The sequence below is a fragment of the Micropterus salmoides genome, unplaced genomic scaffold, assembly GCF_014851395.1.
Source record: "Micropterus salmoides isolate LMB-PRFRI ecotype aquatic unplaced genomic scaffold, ASM1485139v1 Ms_hic_scaffold_1, whole genome shotgun sequence".
In the NCBI taxonomy this organism is placed as follows: domain Eukaryota; kingdom Metazoa; phylum Chordata; class Actinopteri; order Centrarchiformes; family Centrarchidae; genus Micropterus; species Micropterus salmoides.
In genome coordinates, this window is record NW_024040040.1 from 14,628,122 (window position 1) to 14,648,240 (window position 20,119).

The 20,119-nt window shown below is 39.4% G+C and overlaps 2 protein-coding genes across 3 annotated transcripts; one reads left to right on the forward strand and one right to left on the reverse strand.

Annotated features, from left to right (window-relative positions):
- The first annotated feature begins 9,587 nt into the window (after positions 1–9,587).
- On the forward strand, positions 9,588–14,997 carry LOC119903060 (probable uridine nucleosidase 2). Of its 2 annotated transcripts, XM_038719423.1 has the most exons (4): positions 9,615–9,714; positions 10,137–10,303; positions 10,616–10,796; positions 12,527–14,997. In XM_038719423.1, exons 2-4 carry the CDS (start codon positions 10,272–10,274, stop codon positions 12,575–12,577), a joined length of 264 nt encoding a protein of 87 aa, XP_038575351.1. In that variant the 5' UTR covers positions 9,615–9,714; positions 10,137–10,271; the 3' UTR covers positions 12,578–14,997. The 2 variants fall into 2 exon arrangements, 1 of the variants encoding a protein (XP_038575351.1); XR_005444417.1 differs by lacking the exon at positions 10,137–10,303 and having other exon boundaries at positions 9,588–9,714.
- On the reverse strand, positions 14,639–19,433 carry unc50 (unc-50 homolog (C. elegans)). The gene is made up of 6 exons (XM_038719422.1): positions 19,334–19,433; positions 17,599–17,870; positions 17,246–17,366; positions 16,910–17,049; positions 15,691–15,798; positions 14,639–15,343 (listed from the first exon to the last, which is right to left on the reverse strand). The coding sequence occupies exons 2-6, from the start codon at positions 17,864–17,866 to the stop codon at positions 15,207–15,209; spliced, it is 774 nt and encodes a 257-aa protein (XP_038575350.1). The 5' UTR covers positions 17,867–17,870; positions 19,334–19,433; the 3' UTR covers positions 14,639–15,206.
- Positions 19,434–20,119: the final 686 nt, after the last annotated feature.

A 20,119-nucleotide genomic window follows, 5' to 3' on the forward strand; every position in this document is an offset into this window, starting at 1 on the left:
TTAAGTAGGATTCAAACCATTTTAGTACTGTGCCAGAAAGTCCAACCCAGTTTTCAAGTCTGTCTAGTAATATGTTGTGGTTGACCGTGTCGAATGCAGCACTGAGATCCAATAATACTAAGACTGAAATTCTGCCACTGTCAGTGTTTAAATGAATGTCATTGAAGACCTTAACAAGAGCCGTCTCAGTGCTGTGGTGTGGTCGAAAGCCTGACTGGAAGACATCAAAACAGTTATTTAGTGCCAAGAAAGCACTAAGCTGTAGAAAAACAGCCTTTTCAATGATTTTACTTAAAAATGGGAGATTTGATATGGGCCTATAATTGCTCATTAGTGAACTGTCTAGATTGCTCTTTTTTAAGAGTGGCTTAATGACCTTAATGCCAAAACCTGTTGGCAGAATATCAAGGCAGCATGAGGAGGATTTCAGATGTTGTATTATGTCCTCCAGGTTTTTATGGTTAATAGAATCAAATTGTTTCATGCTATATGAATTGTTTTTAAGTGGACACAGGGACAAGACATATCCTGTTACTGGCATGGAGGCACTGATTGCTTGTCTAATTGTTTGAATTTTGTCTGTGAAGAAGGAAGCAAATTCATTGCAGGCCCTGGTAGATAGAAGTTCAAAGGCTACAGACACAGGAGGGTTGGTTAGCTTGTCGACAGTAGCAAACGTGCATTATTAGTGTTTTTGGTGATGATGTCAGAGAAGAAGGACCGCCTTGCATTTCTCAGCTCTAAATTATAAATGCGAAGTCTCTCTTTATAGATGTCATAATGAACCTGGAGATTTGTTTTCCGCCACCTGCGTTCAGCTTTTCGACACTCTCTTTTTTGAGTTCTAACCAGCGTGGCATTTCTCCATGGAGATCTTCTCTTACCAGAGACCACCTTCACCTTGGCTGGTGCAATGGCATCAATAACATTTGTAATTTTAGAACTGAAATTATCTACAAGCTCATTGACTGAGACCCGTGAGAGGACAGGTGTTGAGGAGAAAGCCTCAATAAATTTTTCACTAGTGTTTTCAGTGATATGCCGTTTTGTGATCACCTCTGTTTTAACATTTGTGTGCACACAGGAATGATCAGAGAGAGCAACATCAGTCACCACAACCTTGGAAATGTCCAGACCCTTGGAGATGACCAAGTCCAAAGTGTGCCCCTTATTGTGCGTGGGCTTCGTCACGTTGAGTCAGTCCATAATTATCACAAAACAGTTATTTAGTCCCTCTGTCCTGGGGGTTGTCAACATGGATGTTAAAATCAATACAATAACCACACAGTCAAAGTCAATACAGATTATAGACAGCAGTTCACCAAAGTCATCAAAAAAGTTTGCATAGTATTTAGGGGGCCTGTAGATATTTAGAAAAATAGCTTGAGAAGAGGAATTCAGCTGAAGAACCACATATTAAAAAGAAGCAAAATTCCCATAAGACATCTTTTTGCATTGGAGGGAGTCATTAAACAAAATGGCAACTCCACCTCCTCTCTTATGCACTCTAGCTTCACTCATAAAACTGAAGTTGGGAGGGATAGACTTGATAAGGACAGCTGCACTGTTATCTTGGTCCAACCAAGTTTCAGTTAGTACTCTTCAATTAGTACTAAATTTGCAGGATCTGTTGAGTGCTTCCTGTTTCTTAACACATTCACCATGCTTTTTCTGTTACCTATCAAGACAGGGATGGAGAAGACTACCAGCACACTGGGCCCCGGCTTGTCCTGGGAAGAGTCATGAGTGCTATTTTCCTTGTAGCCTGGACCCAGCACATATCAGACAGAGCTTACTGGGCTTTTTCGCCATTGCAGAGCGGGAAGGCGGGTTGTGCGAGGTATTTGTGACACGTGTCAAACCTGGAGGACTTAGATCCAGTGGTGGAGGTGGACGGTGAGGGGGGTTTAGGGTAGAGAAAATGGGAGTGGAGCGAGGGAAGGTGCGGGGAGTAAATTTGGTCCCAGCTCTAAGGTCTTCCATGTGATCAGTGAAGTCCAACAGGGGGAGAGGGGAGAAAGTGTGTCTGGAGATGGGGATTGGGGGGGTAGAGATGTTGAATCCTCACTGTTGGTTTTCAGTGAGAGAGGTGGAGACTCTTCCTCTTGGCTCAGATGTCTCCCGTGATCAGAGCTCTCTTCCAGTGGGGGTTGGGGTGGCTCTCCTTCAAGGTTTCTCGTGTGTTGTGTTATGTCTTCTTCTTGTTTTGATTCCTCTTGTCTCTTATCCTTGGCAGAGGAAACAGATGAGTGACACCACTGGCACCACTGTTGCTCTTACTTTCCACATATTTTTTAGCTCGTCTTCAGCCCTTGGTATTTCTCAAGCTTCTCGTGTTCCTTCGTCTTGATGTTGCTGTCGCTTGGGATTGCCACATATATCACTGCAGCCTTCTTCTGCTGTTTGTCGATCAACACGATGTCTGGTTGGTTAGCCATCACCAGTTTGTCAGTCTGGATCTTGAAGTTCCACAGGATCTTAGCTCGGTCATTCTCAACTACCTTAGGAGGTGTCTTCCATTTTGACCTTGGGACTTCCAGCCCATACTCATGGCAGATGTTCCTGTACACTATGCCAGCTACCCGATTATGGCGTTCCATGTACGCACTTCCTGCCTGCATCTTACACCCTGCTGTTATGTACTGTCTCAGGGGCATCCTTGCACAGTCTGCACCTGGGGTCCTGCCTGGTGTGGTAGACCCCAGCTTCTATTGATCTTGTATTGAGTGCCTGTTCTTGTGCCGCCAAGATTAGTTCTTCCGTGCTGTCCTTTAGTCCAGCCTTTTCCAGCCACTGGTAGGATTTCTTGATATCAGTCACTTCTTCTATTTGTCTGTGGTACATGCCGTGCAGCGGCTTGTCTCTTCATGAAGGTTCTTCGTCTTCCTTGTCCTCACCCTCGGGTTTCTGCTGCCAGAGGTATTCACTAAGCCCACCAAGGTGATGCACTATCCCCGCTGCTGTTCTGCATAGGCCTGAACCCCCTCAGCCAGATCATCACAAAGACGGGCTACGGATACCGGTTCTGAAGTGGAACAACCATCAGTCACCTCCTCTACATGGATGACATCAAGCTGTATTCCAGAAATAAGCGAGACATCGACTCACTGGTCACCTTGGTATATGCCACACGTGATGGTGACTAGAGCTCACAGCCCCATTGAGTTCTTGATAAAAGCTAGTAGTGTCCTGTTGATCTTGTACATTTCCAAGCATTCCAGTATCCATGTATGTAGCATTGAGTCATAGGGTTTCTTGTAGTCAATCCAGGCGGTGCACAGAATGGTCTGCCTGGTCTTGCAGTCTTGAGTGACTGCTCTATCAACCAGTAGCTGGTACTTGGCTCCCCTGGTATTACTGCCCATTCCCTTCTGGGCCCTGTCCATGTATTGAGCCATGTGCCTACTCATCTTAGCCGCTATGATGCCTGACTGGAGATTCCATGTTGTGTAGAGGCAGGTTATTGGCCGGTAGTTGGATGGGATTGTTCCCTTCTGGGTATCCTTCTTGATCAGGACTGTCCGTCCTTGGGTTAACCATTCTGGGTGGGTCCCATCCATCAGCAGCTGGTTCATTTATGCTGCCAGGTGTTCATGGAGTGCAGTTAGTTTCTTCAGCCAGTAGGTGTGGATCATGTCAGGGCCTGGTGCTGTCCAGCTCTTCATACCTGCCACTCTTTCTTGGATGTGTGCCGTTGTAATGGTTACTGGATCTTGTTCTGGGAGATTGCTGTGATCTGTTCTTAGATCCACTAGCCACTGAGCATTGGTGTTGTGGGATGCTTCTTTTCCCCATATGTTCTTCCAGTACTGTTCAGTCTCAGCCCTGGGTGGATCTGATCTTGTGTTATTACACTGCCACTGAGAGTACACTTTGGATGGTTCGGTGGAGAACATCCGGTTTATTCTCCTGGCTTCTGCTTCTCCCTTGTATCTCTTTAGGCGGGTAGCCAGAGCGGTAAGTCTTTGTTTGGCAGTCTCCAGAGCCTCAGGTATTGACAGCTTTTTGTATTTCTTAGGTAGCCCTTTCCTTGCACCTTTCTGTAGCTCTGACAGCTGACTAACCTCTCTTCCTGTTGCCTTGATCTAGGCCTCTAGCCTTCTCCTCCATGGGGGGTAATGCTCTTTGTGGCTTGTGGTTTTCATCTTATAGCATTAGCAAGCTGAGGGACGGGGTGATATAGAGCAGGTTAAGTCCATCACTCAAAATTCCCATGATGCATGGTGGTGAAGAAGGTTTTGTTAAAATTTGTTTGAAATGCAAATGTTATTTTATTATGTTTTTGTTAAACATGTCTGCTTAGAAAATAGTGTTTTTTGTTGGTAATTGTCATTCTGGTGGTGGTTTACTAGTGAAACCAGGAGTGAAGTGCCTGTTACATTTGATAAGAACAGCTGCATTGATATGTATTCAATACAGCTAGGGAGCTGGAGCGGAAGAGAGAGGTTGGCGGGAGATCAAAGGAAAATTGTTGGAAGGGAGCAAAGGCAGATTGCAATCCAACTGTATCGTAAGTGTAGTAATGGGCTATAGTTCAGATGGTAATGATAATGGGTTGCCTTCAGATATGGAGGTTCGCCAAACTAAAAAGGCAAGGAAAAAATCTTGGTCTGAAGCGAGTAGTGGAAGAGAGAGTACTCCAAGACAAGTTAACAAAAAGATCAAACCTAAATCTAGTGGGAGCAGTAGGCCTGATGATGACAAGCAGGAAGAGTGGAAAGTTATTATTATGCTTAGTAATGATAAAGGTCACTTTCATCCAGTTCAGGTGACCAAAGCAATTGAGAAAGATATGGGGAAAATTAAATATGCTAAACTATTGAGTAACAGAAGAATTCTAATATCAGCAGTAAATAAGAAGCAGCAGGAAATGATTTTGAAAATGAGTAACCTTGGTGGTGAAAAGATTAAAGCACATGTACCAGGAATGGCAGCAAAGCTAAAAGGAGTGATTTCAAATGTTCCTCTGGAAATGTCCGTGGAGGATGTGAAGAGTGAGATAAAATCAGACATCCTATCTGTACTGCTTGTTTTTGAAAAATCTTTGCCTTGTGAAGTCCAAATAGGATGGATAAATTACAAAGTTAGGAAGTACATTCCCCAACCGTTAAGGTGCTTTAAGCGCCAGAGAATGGGACATACAGTACAACAATGTAAATGGAGACAAAGATGTTCGAAATGTGGAGGAGAACATGAATATGGCAAGTGTAATAAGGATGCCAAGTTAAAATGCTGCAATTGTGGAGGTGAGGTGGATGTGTGGTCCAGAAACAAGCTAAAGAAGTACAGAGGTACAAGGTTGTGAATAAGGTGTCATATGCAGAGGCTTTAAAAAGCATGGGCACTTTTGAAACCAAGGAAAATAGACCAACAGAGTGTTATGAAAACCTGAATGAAAGTGCAAGGCATGGAGCAGGCCTACCCCAGAGGTTGGGCATAAGGAGATTTCAGACAGGACCAGTTGACACAACACCGGTAACCACACAGCAACCATGTAGGCACAAATGTATAGTGAAGGAGAACACCTTGATTGTGGAAAAAAAGAGCTTGTAGCTTTTATATGTAAAGTTGTGAATGTTGCCACACAACAAGAAAGAAAAAGTGACAGGATCAAGATAGTGGTAGAAGCTGCAGAGGAGTTCCTAGGTATCAGAGATGGAGGGTCTCAGAGTATTATTTAAGCTTAATATGGTATTCCACCTCTTGCAATGGAATGCTAGGTGTCTGATTGCAAATGGCCAAGAATTTAAAAAGTTTGTAGGAAAATCTGAAGTTAAACCTGATATTGTTTGCATACAAGAAACTTGGCTACGGCCTCACCTGGATTTTATTTTACCTGGTTATGAGTCTGTTAGGTTTGATAGAGGTGGAAATCAGGGTGGAGGATGTGCAACATTTTTAAGGACGGGTACTTAGTAGTAATCAACTTACATAACCCTTGTAAATCATTAAGCCTAGAAACCTTAGAGTAAATAATAAGGAGACAAGGAAACGGGAAAGAAATATGGTGCAGAGATGCACATTCAATGCACATAATAGCCTTTGGGGAAGTAAGCATACTGATGGTAATGGAGAAGCAGTGGAAGAACTGATGGAGGTTAGACAATTAGTTTGTTTAAATAATGGAAAGGGCACAAGAATTGACATACGTTCTAACACACTGTCTTCTATTGATCTCACTCTAATTTCAAATAATCTGGCAAACTCTTGTGAATGGAAGGTAAAGGAAAGTACAAGTATTGGAAGCGATCATTTTCCAATATTTTGCTCTATAAATGTTGAAATAGATCTTCAAGAAAGGCCTAATCATAAGAAGTGGGATTTTGCTAAAGCTGATTGGGAAAAGTTAAAGAAATATGTTGTATTTCAGCAGAGTCGTTTTCAATGCAGGGTGATACACATTTAATATTCAATGCAGCATTAAAAAGCATACCATGTAAGTCAGTCGGGGGGAAAAGGAAAGCGGTCCCATGGTGGAATGATACATGCACAGAACCTATTAAAGAATGAAATAGGGCAATGAGAATGTTAAGAAATAACTTGAACCAAGATAATCTAATTAATTATCAGAGGAAAGAGAAGGTTCTTAAGGAAAATAGAGATGTATTTATTAAAAAAGATAGTGAGGAATGTTCTATGGATGCAGAAATTAATTTGAATGAATGAGAATGATGGGAATGATGGGAAATGAAAAGTCCATAGGTTGATGGATGTGGATCAAACGCCGGAACGAGTCCAGCACGTGCTTTACAGTAATGTGAGCATGTGATACAGTCTTTTCATAAGAACTTTGTTGAAGAGGATTATGAAAAATATAAAAAAGAAAAATTTAGTCTTCAGTGAGGATGGAACACACAACTTTAAGACCATAAGTCCTGTGCTCCACCAAGTGAGCTAACCAACAATAATACAAACCACACTATAATTACTATTATGGTTATCTTGAAATCACGAGAAAATTAATCCGTTATCACAAGAAAACGGAGTAAAAAAATGTTTGATTGTTTGATTAGGGCTTCCATATATATATATATATATATATATATGTGTGTGTGTATGTATGTATGTATGTATGAATGTATATATAGATAGACATTCTATACATGTCTATTAGAATTTTTTTGTAAATGTGTCCTGAATTGATGAAGATATCTGTTGTGATATGGAAGAGAATCTGTGATACAAGAGTATCACAGATTCTCACAGAACGTCAACCAAAAGGGTGTATCCCATGCAGAAGTCCTGTCTCTTTCTTTTCTGTATTACAGTGACATGCTCTGTCAACAAAATACAGTACGAACAGTAAAAGCACAGCTGTGATTCCTGTCCTCTCTCCTGCAATGTAAAACTTTGTACTGGTGAAAGTGATGCATGTCATACAAAAAAAGTGCAGCCTTGTGCATTTTCAATCATTGTCATCAAAATCTTAGCCAAAGTGTACATCAGAAAATACTTACAGAGTACACTGTTATATTGACAAGATGGCTAAACATTTTGACTTGCTTGTTCATAAACGAGACACAAGGACTTGTCGTTCTAATGGCACTGACAAGTTCAATGAAATAAAGATTTGTTTTTGAGAGATAGACTAAGGATTTTGAGCAAGTTATGGGCTTTTGCAGGTAATCCACTGTGTTGTGCTGTTTGTACTACCTGTTTCGAGAAATGCACTTACTGTTTTGCAAATGTTAAGGATGATTCGAGAAAGGCACTTGCTTTGAAATTATCCTAAAGAAACTTCTCGGGTTACGTATGTAACCCTGGTTCCCCGAGAAGGGGAATGAGACACTGCGTCGGTAACGACACCATGGGAACGCCTCTAGGCGTAGCAGGTCTGAACGTGAATGAAATCACTCCAATCCTATTGGTTTGTTGCTAGAACGGTAAGGTGTGACGGAATAACCGGAGGAGTATATATATGTACATATATATATGTGTATGTATATATATGTGTGTGTGTGTGTGTGTGTGTGTATGTGTGTGTATATATATATGTATGTATATATGTATATATGTGTATATGTATATATGTGTGTGTATATATATGTGTGTGTATATATATATATATATGTGTGTGTGTATATGTATGTGTATGTATATATATGTGTGTGTGTATATATATATCTGTATGTATATGTATATGTATATGTGTGTGTGTGTGTGTGTGTATATATATATATGTGTGTGTATATATATATATATGTGTATATGAGAATGGTCTGAGTGTTGTAGGCAAAGGATAAGTATTTTAACTTTGATTTTTGACAACCATTTTGCATGTAGTGACATTGCGTGCATGCAATGAACTTATGCCTAGATGTTTTGGGGGGTAAGATTATTCAACAGAGACTGGTATAATTCATTGTGATCAGCAGGACATAAGCAATTGATAATGTAGGAAACAGCAGACAATTGTACATAATCATTTGCATCAGTGTGTCAAGTCATTTGCAATTTGTTCAAAACAATGAGAAAGAGCTTTTATGATGTGCACAAGTGACGAGATGATGTGGAGGTTGAACAATTAGTTTTGAGAATTTCAATTCTGATCTGAGAAATGCACCAAAGCGACTGAGAAAAACTGTAATATAGCTTGTGAATTTACAGAGCTGTTTGTTGTTAGAACTTGATGCTAACAAAATGTGGTGTCCTTACTGACTTTCAGTTGTTATTTTCAAAATTCTATGTTGTCAGTCTTTCTAAATGCAATCGTTGTTTACATGATATTAAGTCTTTCACAGCATAATTCTTTGGCTGTTTATTTCTTTTATTCTTCATCACAGAAAATATGTTTATAAGAAAAACATGCCTTCTATTGGTGCTTAAGAGGCTTTTTTTTTTTTTTCAGAATAAGACACATGATTGACAAAGAAACTTGAAAGCCTTCCTTTCACAAAATATCTGAGTAGTCTGGCTGTATTGGCTGTATTATTTGTGTCCCCCTCAAATATTTCTCTTGAGAAATTTTATGTTTATTGTCCCCCCCTACTGTTAGCTGAGATTTACACCCATGCCCATGGGTTGAATACTGAATCATTTGTGTCTAAACACAAGTTGTACAGACAGTTTCTTTATAGCCTCTGGACAGCTAGAAAATCTGACTATAATTAGACTTGCAGAAGATGCTGGACTTCCTCTGGACTACCTTTCTTCAAAAGAAAAATCAATTTGCACGTCTTAAACCTTTAAAGAAATATTTAATGGAGGCGTTTTCTACAGGATAGTGGATACACTGCATTGTGTTTTTCCACACCAGCAGCAGAACTAATTTTGTGAAACTGTCGACCATTCTTGTCATCCTATAGTCAATGATGTTTAGCTTTATTTGTAATTATCATTAAATGGAATAACTTTCCACGAAAAAAGATTGTGTTTCCAAGACCTATAACAATACTCCCCCTTCTGTTGTTCATTGTTCATTTAAAGCAGTAAACGGTCTGTTGTCAATTACTGGCAGCCCTAGAGGCAGCTATAACTACCACTGAGATTTTATCCACTTTCTTTGGAAGCAAACAATCACTGCCATGATCAACAGCAATTTGAAAAAAAAGTACCATCTGATAACATTTCTGCAGAAGCCCACCCAGCTGGATGTTTGCCTCTTGTTTGAGCAACTCCTCTCTGTGCCTCTTTAAAAGCTGCTCTTTGGTCAGCAGCTGCTGCTCTTCTCTCAGTGCAAACAACAGAAGACATCGGTCAAGATCTGTTCACCAGGTGAGGTTATTTTCATTGTTTTAAACCATGGACATTTGACTGTGTGACTGAGTCAGGTACTGAGATTACCTGTTATTATTTTCATGTGAAAAACATTTTTATCCACAATGTCAACATTCTTAATGTTTAATTGCAAAGAAAAACATTTTATTTCCTTAGCCACTTAGCCATGCCACATCAACTAGTGTGGCAATTATTACAGCCTCGTGTTGTATGGACAGGGCGAGGTAAGCTATAGCATCTTTTAGGAAATTCAAAGTGTTTATATAAGATATAAAAATGCATTGGCAAGATATAAAAGAAACACAAGTCAATACAAAAGATACATGAAAGAAGAACAATGAATAAAACAGAATTAACAAATAAAGTGTTAATGTTAACATGTATGAATAGTCACACAAATTCTTCTTCTAATTCTTAAGATAAAGGGCAGCGAGTGGCAGACCTTATAAAGATCTGTTGGAGCAGACCTTTGGAGGATGTCCAAAATATGTGCTGCATAGAAACTGAATGCAGAAACTCCTGAGTGTTCCAGTATTTACACCAGCTGGTCACTAATGTTGTCTGCCCGTAGACTGGTGCTGGCCAGGTACAAGTACAATGGGTTTATCAGAGCCTTTTCACTGAAAACAGCTCTCTGCAGCTAACTAGAAAGATGAGCATAGTCAGACTGAGCTAAGTAAAGTTGTGGGCCATAAAAACAAAAAAGTTATCTGAAAGACATAGAGCTGAGAGGAACTTACAGAGTGTTGTGATAATTATCTCCTTTTATTTTACAGGTAGTCATTAGGTCCATTGTCAATATAAAAATATTGATTAGTAGAACGAGGAGACCTGTGCAGTATTCAAAAGATAATTCTTCCTTTAGGCATCAGCTGTGAATCTTTTTTGTTGAATGTAGGATGAAGAAGAAGTTGATCATTGACTTAGACACAGGGGTGGATGATGCTCAGGCCATCATGGTGGCCCTCGCGGCCCCCAATGTGGAAGTTTTGGGCATCACCTGCTGCTTTGGCAACACACCCATGGAAAACGTCCTCAAGAACACACTGCGTGTCCTGAAAGTCTGCAACAGGCTGGATGTAAGTTTGTGTGAGATTTTATTTGTGGAATATTTGACTTTTGATTGACCCCTTTAGGTAACTACAACCAACAGAAGTGTGGTTGGATTTAGTGGGTTTGAGGGGGTTAATGTTAACAGCTGAAACTAGGCGACTCAAGCACAATCTACCATACTTGGCTGTTCAGAGCCCTTGCTTGCCCGTAAACGTCACGCTGGAGATTATCATGGGAAGGACGGGCTGGGCGACGTTCCAGATCCAGATGCTCCAGGCCTGGAGCTGCTGCAGAAGAAAAAAGCTGCGCCAGCCATGATCAAAATTGTTAATCAAAACCCTGTGCATTTCTCGAACCTCTTCTTCATTTCCTTAGAATAACCACAGAAATGCACAAAGCCCCTGTCTGGTCTCAATAAAATGTTCCTCCACATGCAAAACACTAAAGTAGGAGATTTTCTCACACTCAGTTTTGCCCTAGATTTTCAATAACATTTTGACAAAGCTATGAAAACAGAGACTTTGCCTTTTCACTTACATTTCATTGTGAACTTGCAATAACAATACAAAAACATTTGCTAGGGTTAGTTGGGTTGTAGAGATGGCATAATGAAACATTGGGAAAAAAATTGATGTTTAGAGATGATGCTTAACGATGATTAACGCATGAATAAGCAATTCAATAGCAAGGACCGCACAATCAACAGGTATGATTAAATGATTTATTGATGATCGAAACAGAAGGCTTGGGGTTGCCGAAGAGACATTTGAAAACGTTGTGGGGAAGCTACGATAGGGAAATACGGCACCCAGGCACGACGGACCCCCTTATAACCCTATGGAGAGGAAGAAGATCAGGAGGCAGGACAGAGAAAGGTGTTGGGGGGAGGGATGCAGGATACGAGAGCGAAGGGGAGGAGTTAGGACGTGTGGGTATTTATGGAAATGCTGGCGATGACGTGGTTGATGTGTGGTCCCGCTCCTGAAAGAAGGGACCTAACTCAGATCTTCATATGGCATTCATATTATAAAGCCTTAAACAAAAACAGGTGTAATAGGAAGAGGTGCCTCAAGCATGCTCACATGGCACAGGAATGTGGTCTTTACTTCAAGCAGGAGAGATCTGACTGAGTGAACAACAATAATTTATTGACATGAGATACACTGAACATGAGAATGTTCAGTGTATCTCGGAGTAGTGAAGTTGCAGAGGCATAGAAATCCCCCTGATGGGGTCTGGACACTGGTGGTGGTGGTGGTGAGATAAAAGGATGAACAAGATGATGGAAATCTGGATGAGAGGAGGGGAAGACTTCTGCATAACTGAACTGGCCCTTGATCTGAGAGGGATTTGTGAAAGAGTGACACATAAGGATAGTCCTCCTGATTGAACTTTGCTGAGCTGTAATTCTCGTCAATGTGCTGCAGAAAGAAATTTGACCTTACAAATGATCTGCACTTTGAAAAAGGATTGTTGCTGAAACTTTCTTGACAGGTATCTTCATTGATAAAATTTTTCTTCTAACGTTTCCCTGGTCTAACATTTGTGCTTGCATAATCTTACAAAATGGCCATTTTATATGCTTTGCTTTTATATTTAAATATTTACTTTTCTTCCAGGTCACCTGACCCACCTGTCAGTTTTTCTGTCCTCAAGTCTTCATACAACACTTCATATGAGATGTCATGAACAGGTCAAACACAGTGTCTTCAACTGCCTTTATGAGTTATGATCCCTTGTGTTGTTATTTTTTTAGGAAACCACAGCCAGGAGACACAGCTTAAGGATATGGAACAAGTGCAACTAAGTACTGTCTTCCTCCTCCATGTAGCAGTGACAGTGGAGTTGGAGGAGACCTACAAATGAGGCATGATGGTGCTGGACTTCATGGAGCTGCTGAAGAAGAAACACAAGGACGTCATCCTGAGGCAAATGTTGATGGATGTGCTGAAATAGAATGACTTCTATGAGCCACAATGTTGACCAATCATCATAATCATTGCAGACGAGAACACATTCAGCGTTATCTTTCCTTGCACACAGCATGGTGGTTAGGCGATGCACTTTGAGACCAGCAGAAAGTTGTCCAGCTTGCAGACTGATGGATCGGAGTGTATTTTTAACTTCCATTTCTTGGTGCTCTGACATTAAATACATCATCTCATAAGAATATGCAGTTAAACGATTCCACATTAATTCTACAGCAGAATAAGCCAAATACCATAGCATCAGTATTTTTAGCTTTTTCTGTTGCACCTACATTCTTGAACTAGCCCTATGGAGAGGAGCTGCAATTATGCCCTATGTAAGTGAGTGTAACTTGATGTTTTTGTAACCCTGGATTCTACTCCTGTCACTTGGGGCTGTGGGACTGACCTGGAATAATCTTGATCAATACAGACATGGTGAGACAGCAAACACAGCCAAAAAAACACATAGCAAAGAGAGCGCTATTAATGCAGGGTTTGTGGATAAACCAAAAGGGACACCGTTTCTGGAAAGACATACGGATGCTGAATACAATAGCAACAGATAGCCATGGTGCCCAGAGGATGAAACCTGTTGACATTGATTGCAGTGCCACTGTGCTGCTAGTGTAGCTGTAACCTCTTACTTTTGAATAAATATAATTTGTCAGTGAAACAACAAATTAACCCTAAATGATCCGTGTGTTACTAAACACTACTAGAGGTAAAGTATCTGTGATTTCTGAAGCTGTAGTTCACTGTGGTGGTGTACTGGTTTGCATTAAACACTGTTTCTTTACATGGGGAAGAGAATAGCTGTCAGTATGTTTGGATGTAATAGTATGTAAAGCACCAGGAAAATGTGCACACAGGCACAGAAAATCTTGCAGCTTCATATTGTTAAAACCCATCAATTTATAGTGAAGGTACATTTATTTCTCTTCCTGTTAAATTCATCTCAGGAGGGAAATTGGCTGTGTTACAGTGACCATATTTGCATTTTTGTTAACATTTGTCGTTTGTGTGATATCACTCACCATTCTGCGGAAGCTAGGATGTTTCTCTGGAAAACATCAGTAACATCTAAACGTCCACCAGGAGAAATCTATCCAGCTGTTTCCTGATCGCGTGATGGACACAACGAAATGCACTTTTTGTCAGACTGACTTACTTACTGAGTATTGATTAATTACATTGTTTTTGTAAATCTCTTTATTAGTAGACTTTGGAAATATTGATTTTCATGTAGGATTTTAACATTAGGTCCATTGTTTCCTGTTTGGAGTATGTTGTCTAATCTTCCTCCTCATCTCCCATGTTTAAACTTTTCTTATTAACAACACTTTCTTTTCACATTTATCATTCAGTATTTTGTATTTCTGGGTTTCAGCTATATTCTGTTTTTTGTCCTTTGACTCATTTGAGTGTTTGTTGCTGCCTGTCACATTAGTATAAAACATATTAGGAGCTATTGTGCATTCCTCTGGGGATCAATAACTACTGATAAAATGTACCATTGTTACTATAGTATAATTCCCTTGTTTCATAAAACACAAAGCAGCTGCTTTTAACTATTTGTCTATTTTCCCAATAATCAAATTACATAGTTCTTATCAAGAAAGGTCAAGTACAAAAATATATCACACTAACTCTAATAACATTAATAAGATTTTTACACCACATAAAATACTTACTACCGGTACTAATACTGGCTAATAAAACAATATGTATTACCCATTACTTTTCTTCAGCTTCAGAAGCTTCACCAAAAACATTACTGCAACAGCACTCACCATGAGATGTTGGTATGTTACTACACAATCCCAAAGAGAACGACTGCTATTAAAACATTTTCCAGAATTGCAATACGAAGTATGGATCCCATTTAAAACTGAGGCATCTTCAACTTAATAAAACCTTTTATTGAAAGTGCTTTGGAATGTACACTTCAAGAAAAAAAGAAAAAGGGAAAAAATGTTTGCATCCCATGTTTGTCCACTTTCCTTTTTTCATTTTCAATAAGCAGGATTAGTCTTTTTTTAAAGGAAACTAAAGCAAATGTTTCCTCTTCAGAAACAATCGCCAATGTATATATTACAACCTGCCAAAATACTATTTACAAATCATACAATAAAAGCTGTATTTCATATGTCTGTGTTTCTGTAACTAGTCCAAACACATTGCTGTTCACTGACTTTGGAGCTCCAGCTCAACATAAGCAAGATGTTGAACCAAAAAAAAAAAAAAAACCCCCAACAGAGTCAACTGAGAGTCGAGCGACAGTCAACTAGCTCAGCGTCAATCAACACAGCTGTCCTAGTTTACTGAGAGTCAACCAGAGGCCGAGTCCTTCTCAACCAGGTGTTGACTGACAGAAGCTGGAAGTGGATTTGTTGTCACCTAGATGTGAGTTGAATACGTGAGTCGGCCTTTAGCCAACTGGTGTCCAAGCTCAGAAACAAACTGGTTCTACTGGACTCTGTACTTGTAAAACCAGCAGAGGGCCTGAGTGAAGTTCCAGCCCAGAGAGACGGAGAGGACATAGATGAGAACTAGCAGAGCGAAGGGGTAGAGCAGCACCACTGTGTTCTTAAGGAAGGGTAGAGCTGTGTGGAAAACACAAGATGAGAAGTACTGATGGTTACCCTCCTGGTTTATTGTTTTCAGGTTACAAAAACCTCTGAAACTTTTATTTAACCCGATTTATTTTGAAAGAAGACCATTTGGGGTGGCAACCAACAATTATTATGATTATCAATTAATCTGCCAATTACTTTCTCAATTAATCTTCAGTTGTTTCGTCTAAAAAATAACCATCACAATTTCCTAAAACCCAAGTCTTCAAAGAGCCTGTTTTCTCCAATTAAACCCCCAGAAACTGATCAGAAACTGTCACCTCACTGCAGTGTTGACACGTTTAGTGAAAATCTATTTAATTGTGAATGGGACTTACCGTTGTACCCTAAGAATGTGATGTAGAGATAATAACCGACGGCGATCAGCCACAAGGTGTTCCCAACAAAGTATCCCACAAACCAGTCTGAGTTTATTATCACAACATCTGAAACACACAAAACAAACTGTTAAAGTCACATCTGATTATTATTAGTATTATTAAAAGAAACTAAAGACACTTTCATCTGTTTGTATGATTTAGTCAAATTTTAGCTGTGTTGTTGAACTCAGATTAACAAGTTAGCAACTGGTGCTAGTGTACTGTACTGACACTAACGATGCCTATAAACGTTGGATTTTCCTTATTACTAGCTACTAGTGCTAGTGTGTACTAGCACAACCAGTATCAGTGCCAATTAAGGCATTTAAAACTAATGTTTTTTTTCACTATATTAAGCCTAATCAAATTTAGGTTCTTGTCTTAACTGTACACCGACAATGCCAGCTGTCAGACATGTGTCCTAAATAAGCCTGAGCACAGCACCGTCAGCTAGTAAAGTGCAGAGCAGCACAAAAAAAGTAAATCTAGTGCATTGGCCAGCAGTTTAAGATGTGCACACTGACATTGAGCATCAGTGAACAAAAATAAATACATAAAAAAAATAAAATCACTTTTACCCATTTTCTGTGACATTTTGCTACTCCTCTCGACTGAAAATGGCATTTAAACGCCAATATTTTGTTTGTGCGACATTTCAGTAAGCTAGCTCACAAAAATAGGCTCTAAAAGTCAAACAGGAAACTGATGGGTGACGATGTTGAGATGTGTTATTGCTTACAAAATGTCAACCATCTGTACACAATACTACATGACACTGAACAGTACACGAAACTATTCTCTCAGCTGTCAAACAGACATGCTGGAAATTTGTTTCTGTTTTGTTTTTTTATTAGGTTGTACTGTTTCATTAAATCTTCTCAGTAACCTTTCATCAAGCATACATATCAAATCTGCAGTGACATGTCCAAAACAGTTTGCATACAACTGACTGTCCAAATGAAAATTTTCTTTACAAGTTTTAATCAGTATTTGTGTCTTTTTGTACATTAGTATATTTTAATTTGCTTACCAGTTAAGCTCTGAAATGATCAACTATAACTTTTAGAAATGATTGATTGTTGGAATGTATTTAACACATAAAATGCACATTTAACTGTACTAAAGACCATCTGAATTGGACGATTGCATTTCAGACCCACACAGAGTTGCTACTCACGGTTGATGAAGAAGAGCTGCAGGAAATGCAGAATGACTAGAAGCGGGTAGAAAGCATTGAGGTGAACATCAAATGCATAGCCCCACTCCACATCAAAGCTTTTGCTGGGATGTTTCAGCAGGTACTTGTTGGTTATAACCCTGGAACAGACAAAACAAATAATCTTTCACATACAGTAAAGGCTCCATCTTATAGTTCAGTTTTTCAACATTGGCTGTACAGACAATTCAAGTCAAAGAAAAAAAATCACAAAAACATGCCTCAATGACAGTAAGAGAAAAATGTCATTCATTACTCCCATATTATTCACATAATAAATTAGGTAAAGCTACTCACCACATAAGGGTTGATATGAGCAGGCCGACTCCTATACAGTCAACAATAACCACCCACAGCAGCAGCTTCAAAGTCTCCAGGACTCCCATATCCAGCACTAGACCAAAGCCTATTGTTGACACTACATAAAAATAGAAGGAGTGTTCAGTTATTACAGTGAAAACATCAGGATCACACTAGCAGCAGTCAGACCAACTCTACAGAACCAGACTGCACTAATGTTTGTATACATTTAATCAAACAGGCAAAGTATGCAAGAAGTGCCACCCCAAAAGAGATGGAAAAATGTACAGAGAGATGCTATCATCAACACTCTACGAAAGAGTGTTAACTGACACAGTCCGATGACCTACCACATAACCAGATGCTGAGCAGGACTAGGAAAGCAGGGTCGTCCCTGGCCCACTGGTCCTTGGTCTGTTTTCTGTACTGGAAGTTGCGGTAGACTCTCTGTGGCGATGTAAACAAGTACAACATTTGCCACACAGCAAAATCAAAGTCCATGTGTTTGAAATGGAGCAGCCGTCGTAGGTACTTGTAGCGTTTGGCGCCTGCCGTGTGACGTGCAGCGTCCCTAGGGCCGAGGGCGCCATTGCTGTGCGGCGAGGTGGTCGGCAACATGGTGCTGAACATCAGATTAGATAAGAGCAACGTGAAAAGAGCGAGGTAAGGACAAGCGGGGAAAGAATGGAAAATGAGACACAAGAAAAACAGGTTGAAATGCTGCTCACATCTAGACAACGTTCAGCACTCTAACCTTGAACAAAATGGCAGATACACTTTAAACAAACCAAATAATGACAAGTAATATTTTGGGCTCAGAAATGATCAATTTTAGCACCAGATGCATCGTTTTCATTTTGAAATTTAGTCTGTGTATGCTAGATCATAGAGTAATGCTTCAGGACTACAGGTGACGGTGGACATGGACTTCTTTGTCTATGAGATGACATGTAAACTTGTTTTTATCAATTAATTTGCATATTTAAAAAAACACTTTTTATTTCATCTTATTGTTGTGGTCAAGGAGGAAAAAGGCTGATTTAGCATTCCTTCTTTTTGCAGCATGTTTTGAAATCATTGCATGTTCCTGTCTAAATGCATTCAAACAAATTTCAAGCACAGGAGAGTTCCTGCACAATTTCAATATTTAAAATTCCATATTTTTCCCAAACTTACTATTTTTATTATTAGATTTGATTTTTGATGTTTTGTTATATTGTCACTCTTCTTGTACTTTTAGATGAAGAGCAATCTAATCTTCGCAGTGACAAATAGAAATACTAGTTACTGTGGTTTTATATCAACCAGGACAGTACAACAATATGTTCCCATACTTTTAAAAACTTTCCCTGATGTTTTATGTACAATGTATTTGAGCTGTATTAATGTGCTGGAGCATTTAGGATAAAGGGTTCTTGGATTAAGTTCAGATTCTGGTGCTAATCTAACGTTATATATACACACACACACACAATTGAGAATAAACTCACAGTAAATGGAATAACATTTGGCTCATCTGACATACAGGCACAATACTTTTACTCAATTAGACAAATCCTGTCCTGCTTACAGAGACAGAAGTTGCTATCACGCCAAAACAATCCTGTGGTTTGTTCACAATAAAATACACTACTGTATCTGAAATATCTATAATATATCCTCATATGTGTGTGTGTGTGTAGCATGCTGTCAGTGATCAGTCTAAAACATTGCTAACGTTAACGTTGTTCGCGAACTGCTTTTAAAAAATGACAACACAGAAACAGAGGATGCTACTAATAATGCTACATAATTGACGAAGTTACACAAAAACCTCAAAATTAAACTAATGTATTCCTACATAAAGCACTTACAAAGTTAACAGACTACGCAACAGCAGTTTTATCGCCAACAAACACTGATATATTTAATTTCCTTGTTAGTGGACGCTGTGTTTGCTAGCAGACCCTGTTAGCTTGCGGCTAACTAGTTTAACAAGAAGAGAAGGCCTGATTAGTCTTGTTTGTGTTTACTTGGCGTTAACACAAAGATGGCAGTTTCGTATGAGCTAAACAACTAAACGTCTTCACTCTGAACAATAATCACCTGTTTTTGCTGTACTCCTTCACAGGAGAAAGCACCAACTCTGGCTCGTTTCTGTAGCTGTTTGTAGAGTCGCTTCCGGAAATGTCGCGAAGAATGAACACGTAGCTACTTCCGGTTACAGAAAAGCGGTCGGAGGTCAAATTAAACTATAAAACACAACTAACGTTTAAAAGAAAGAAATGAAAAACAAACGAACATTTCTGGTGTTTTAACCTTTTCCATATTTATGTTTCTATATTTATGTTAGTGTGTATTGTTATGCACCAATATATACCAAGACAAACACCTGGTATGTGAAAATGTACCTGGCAATAAACCTGATTCTGATTCTGAAAGGTTGTTACTTTCATAACATGTCAATATTAATTAGCAAATAACATAGGCTGCAAGTTATAACTTATTTACCGCAGTAAGGCTGTATTGGTTATGATTATTTGATTAGAAACACTACAGGTTTTTTTTGTCTGATAAGCAGAGAAAAATGAAATGAAAATGAGATTTGATGAAATTTCCTCCTGGGAGAAAAGGCCCTGTTAATCAGGCAGATTTGGTTAGGTTAGCACATCAATTTTAGGTGTCACTACTAAGGTAAGGTAAATCGTTATTACATCATTACATTATCTTTATACAGCAGTAATCAGCAGACTAATATCATCAGGGACAAATGAGTTGATCTACTGTTCCTCCGCCTTGATAGGTTATATCTACGACCAGGGGCGTAGCACAAAATTCTGGACCCTGTACATAGGCATTCTCGATGGGCCCCTCCCACCATCCATGGCTATT

Excerpts from the sequence above, each read along its gene's own strand:
- LOC119903060 (XM_038719423.1), top strand. The coding sequence starts at position 10,272 with ATGTTGTCTGCCCGTAGACTGGTGCTGGCCAG. Across the intron at positions 10,304-10,615 it reads CGTAGACTGGTGCTGGCCAG|GATGAAGAAGAAGTTGATCA; the intron begins GTACAAGTACAA and ends TGTTGAATGTAG. Across the intron at positions 10,797-12,526 it reads AAGTCTGCAACAGGCTGGAT|GAAACCACAGCCAGGAGACA; the intron begins GTAAGTTTGTGT and ends TTATTTTTTTAG.
- unc50 (XM_038719422.1), bottom strand. The coding sequence starts at position 17,866 with ATGTTGCCGACCACCTCGCCGCACAGCAATGGCGCCCTCGGCCCTAGG. Across the intron at positions 15,799-16,909 it reads GCAGCTCTTCTTCATCAACC|ATGTTGTGATAATAAACTCA; the intron begins GTGAGTAGCAAC and ends TGTGTGTTTCAG. Across the intron at positions 15,344-15,690 it reads CACATTCTTAGGGTACAACG|CTCTACCCTTCCTTAAGAAC; the intron begins GTAAGTCCCATT and ends TTTTCCACACAG.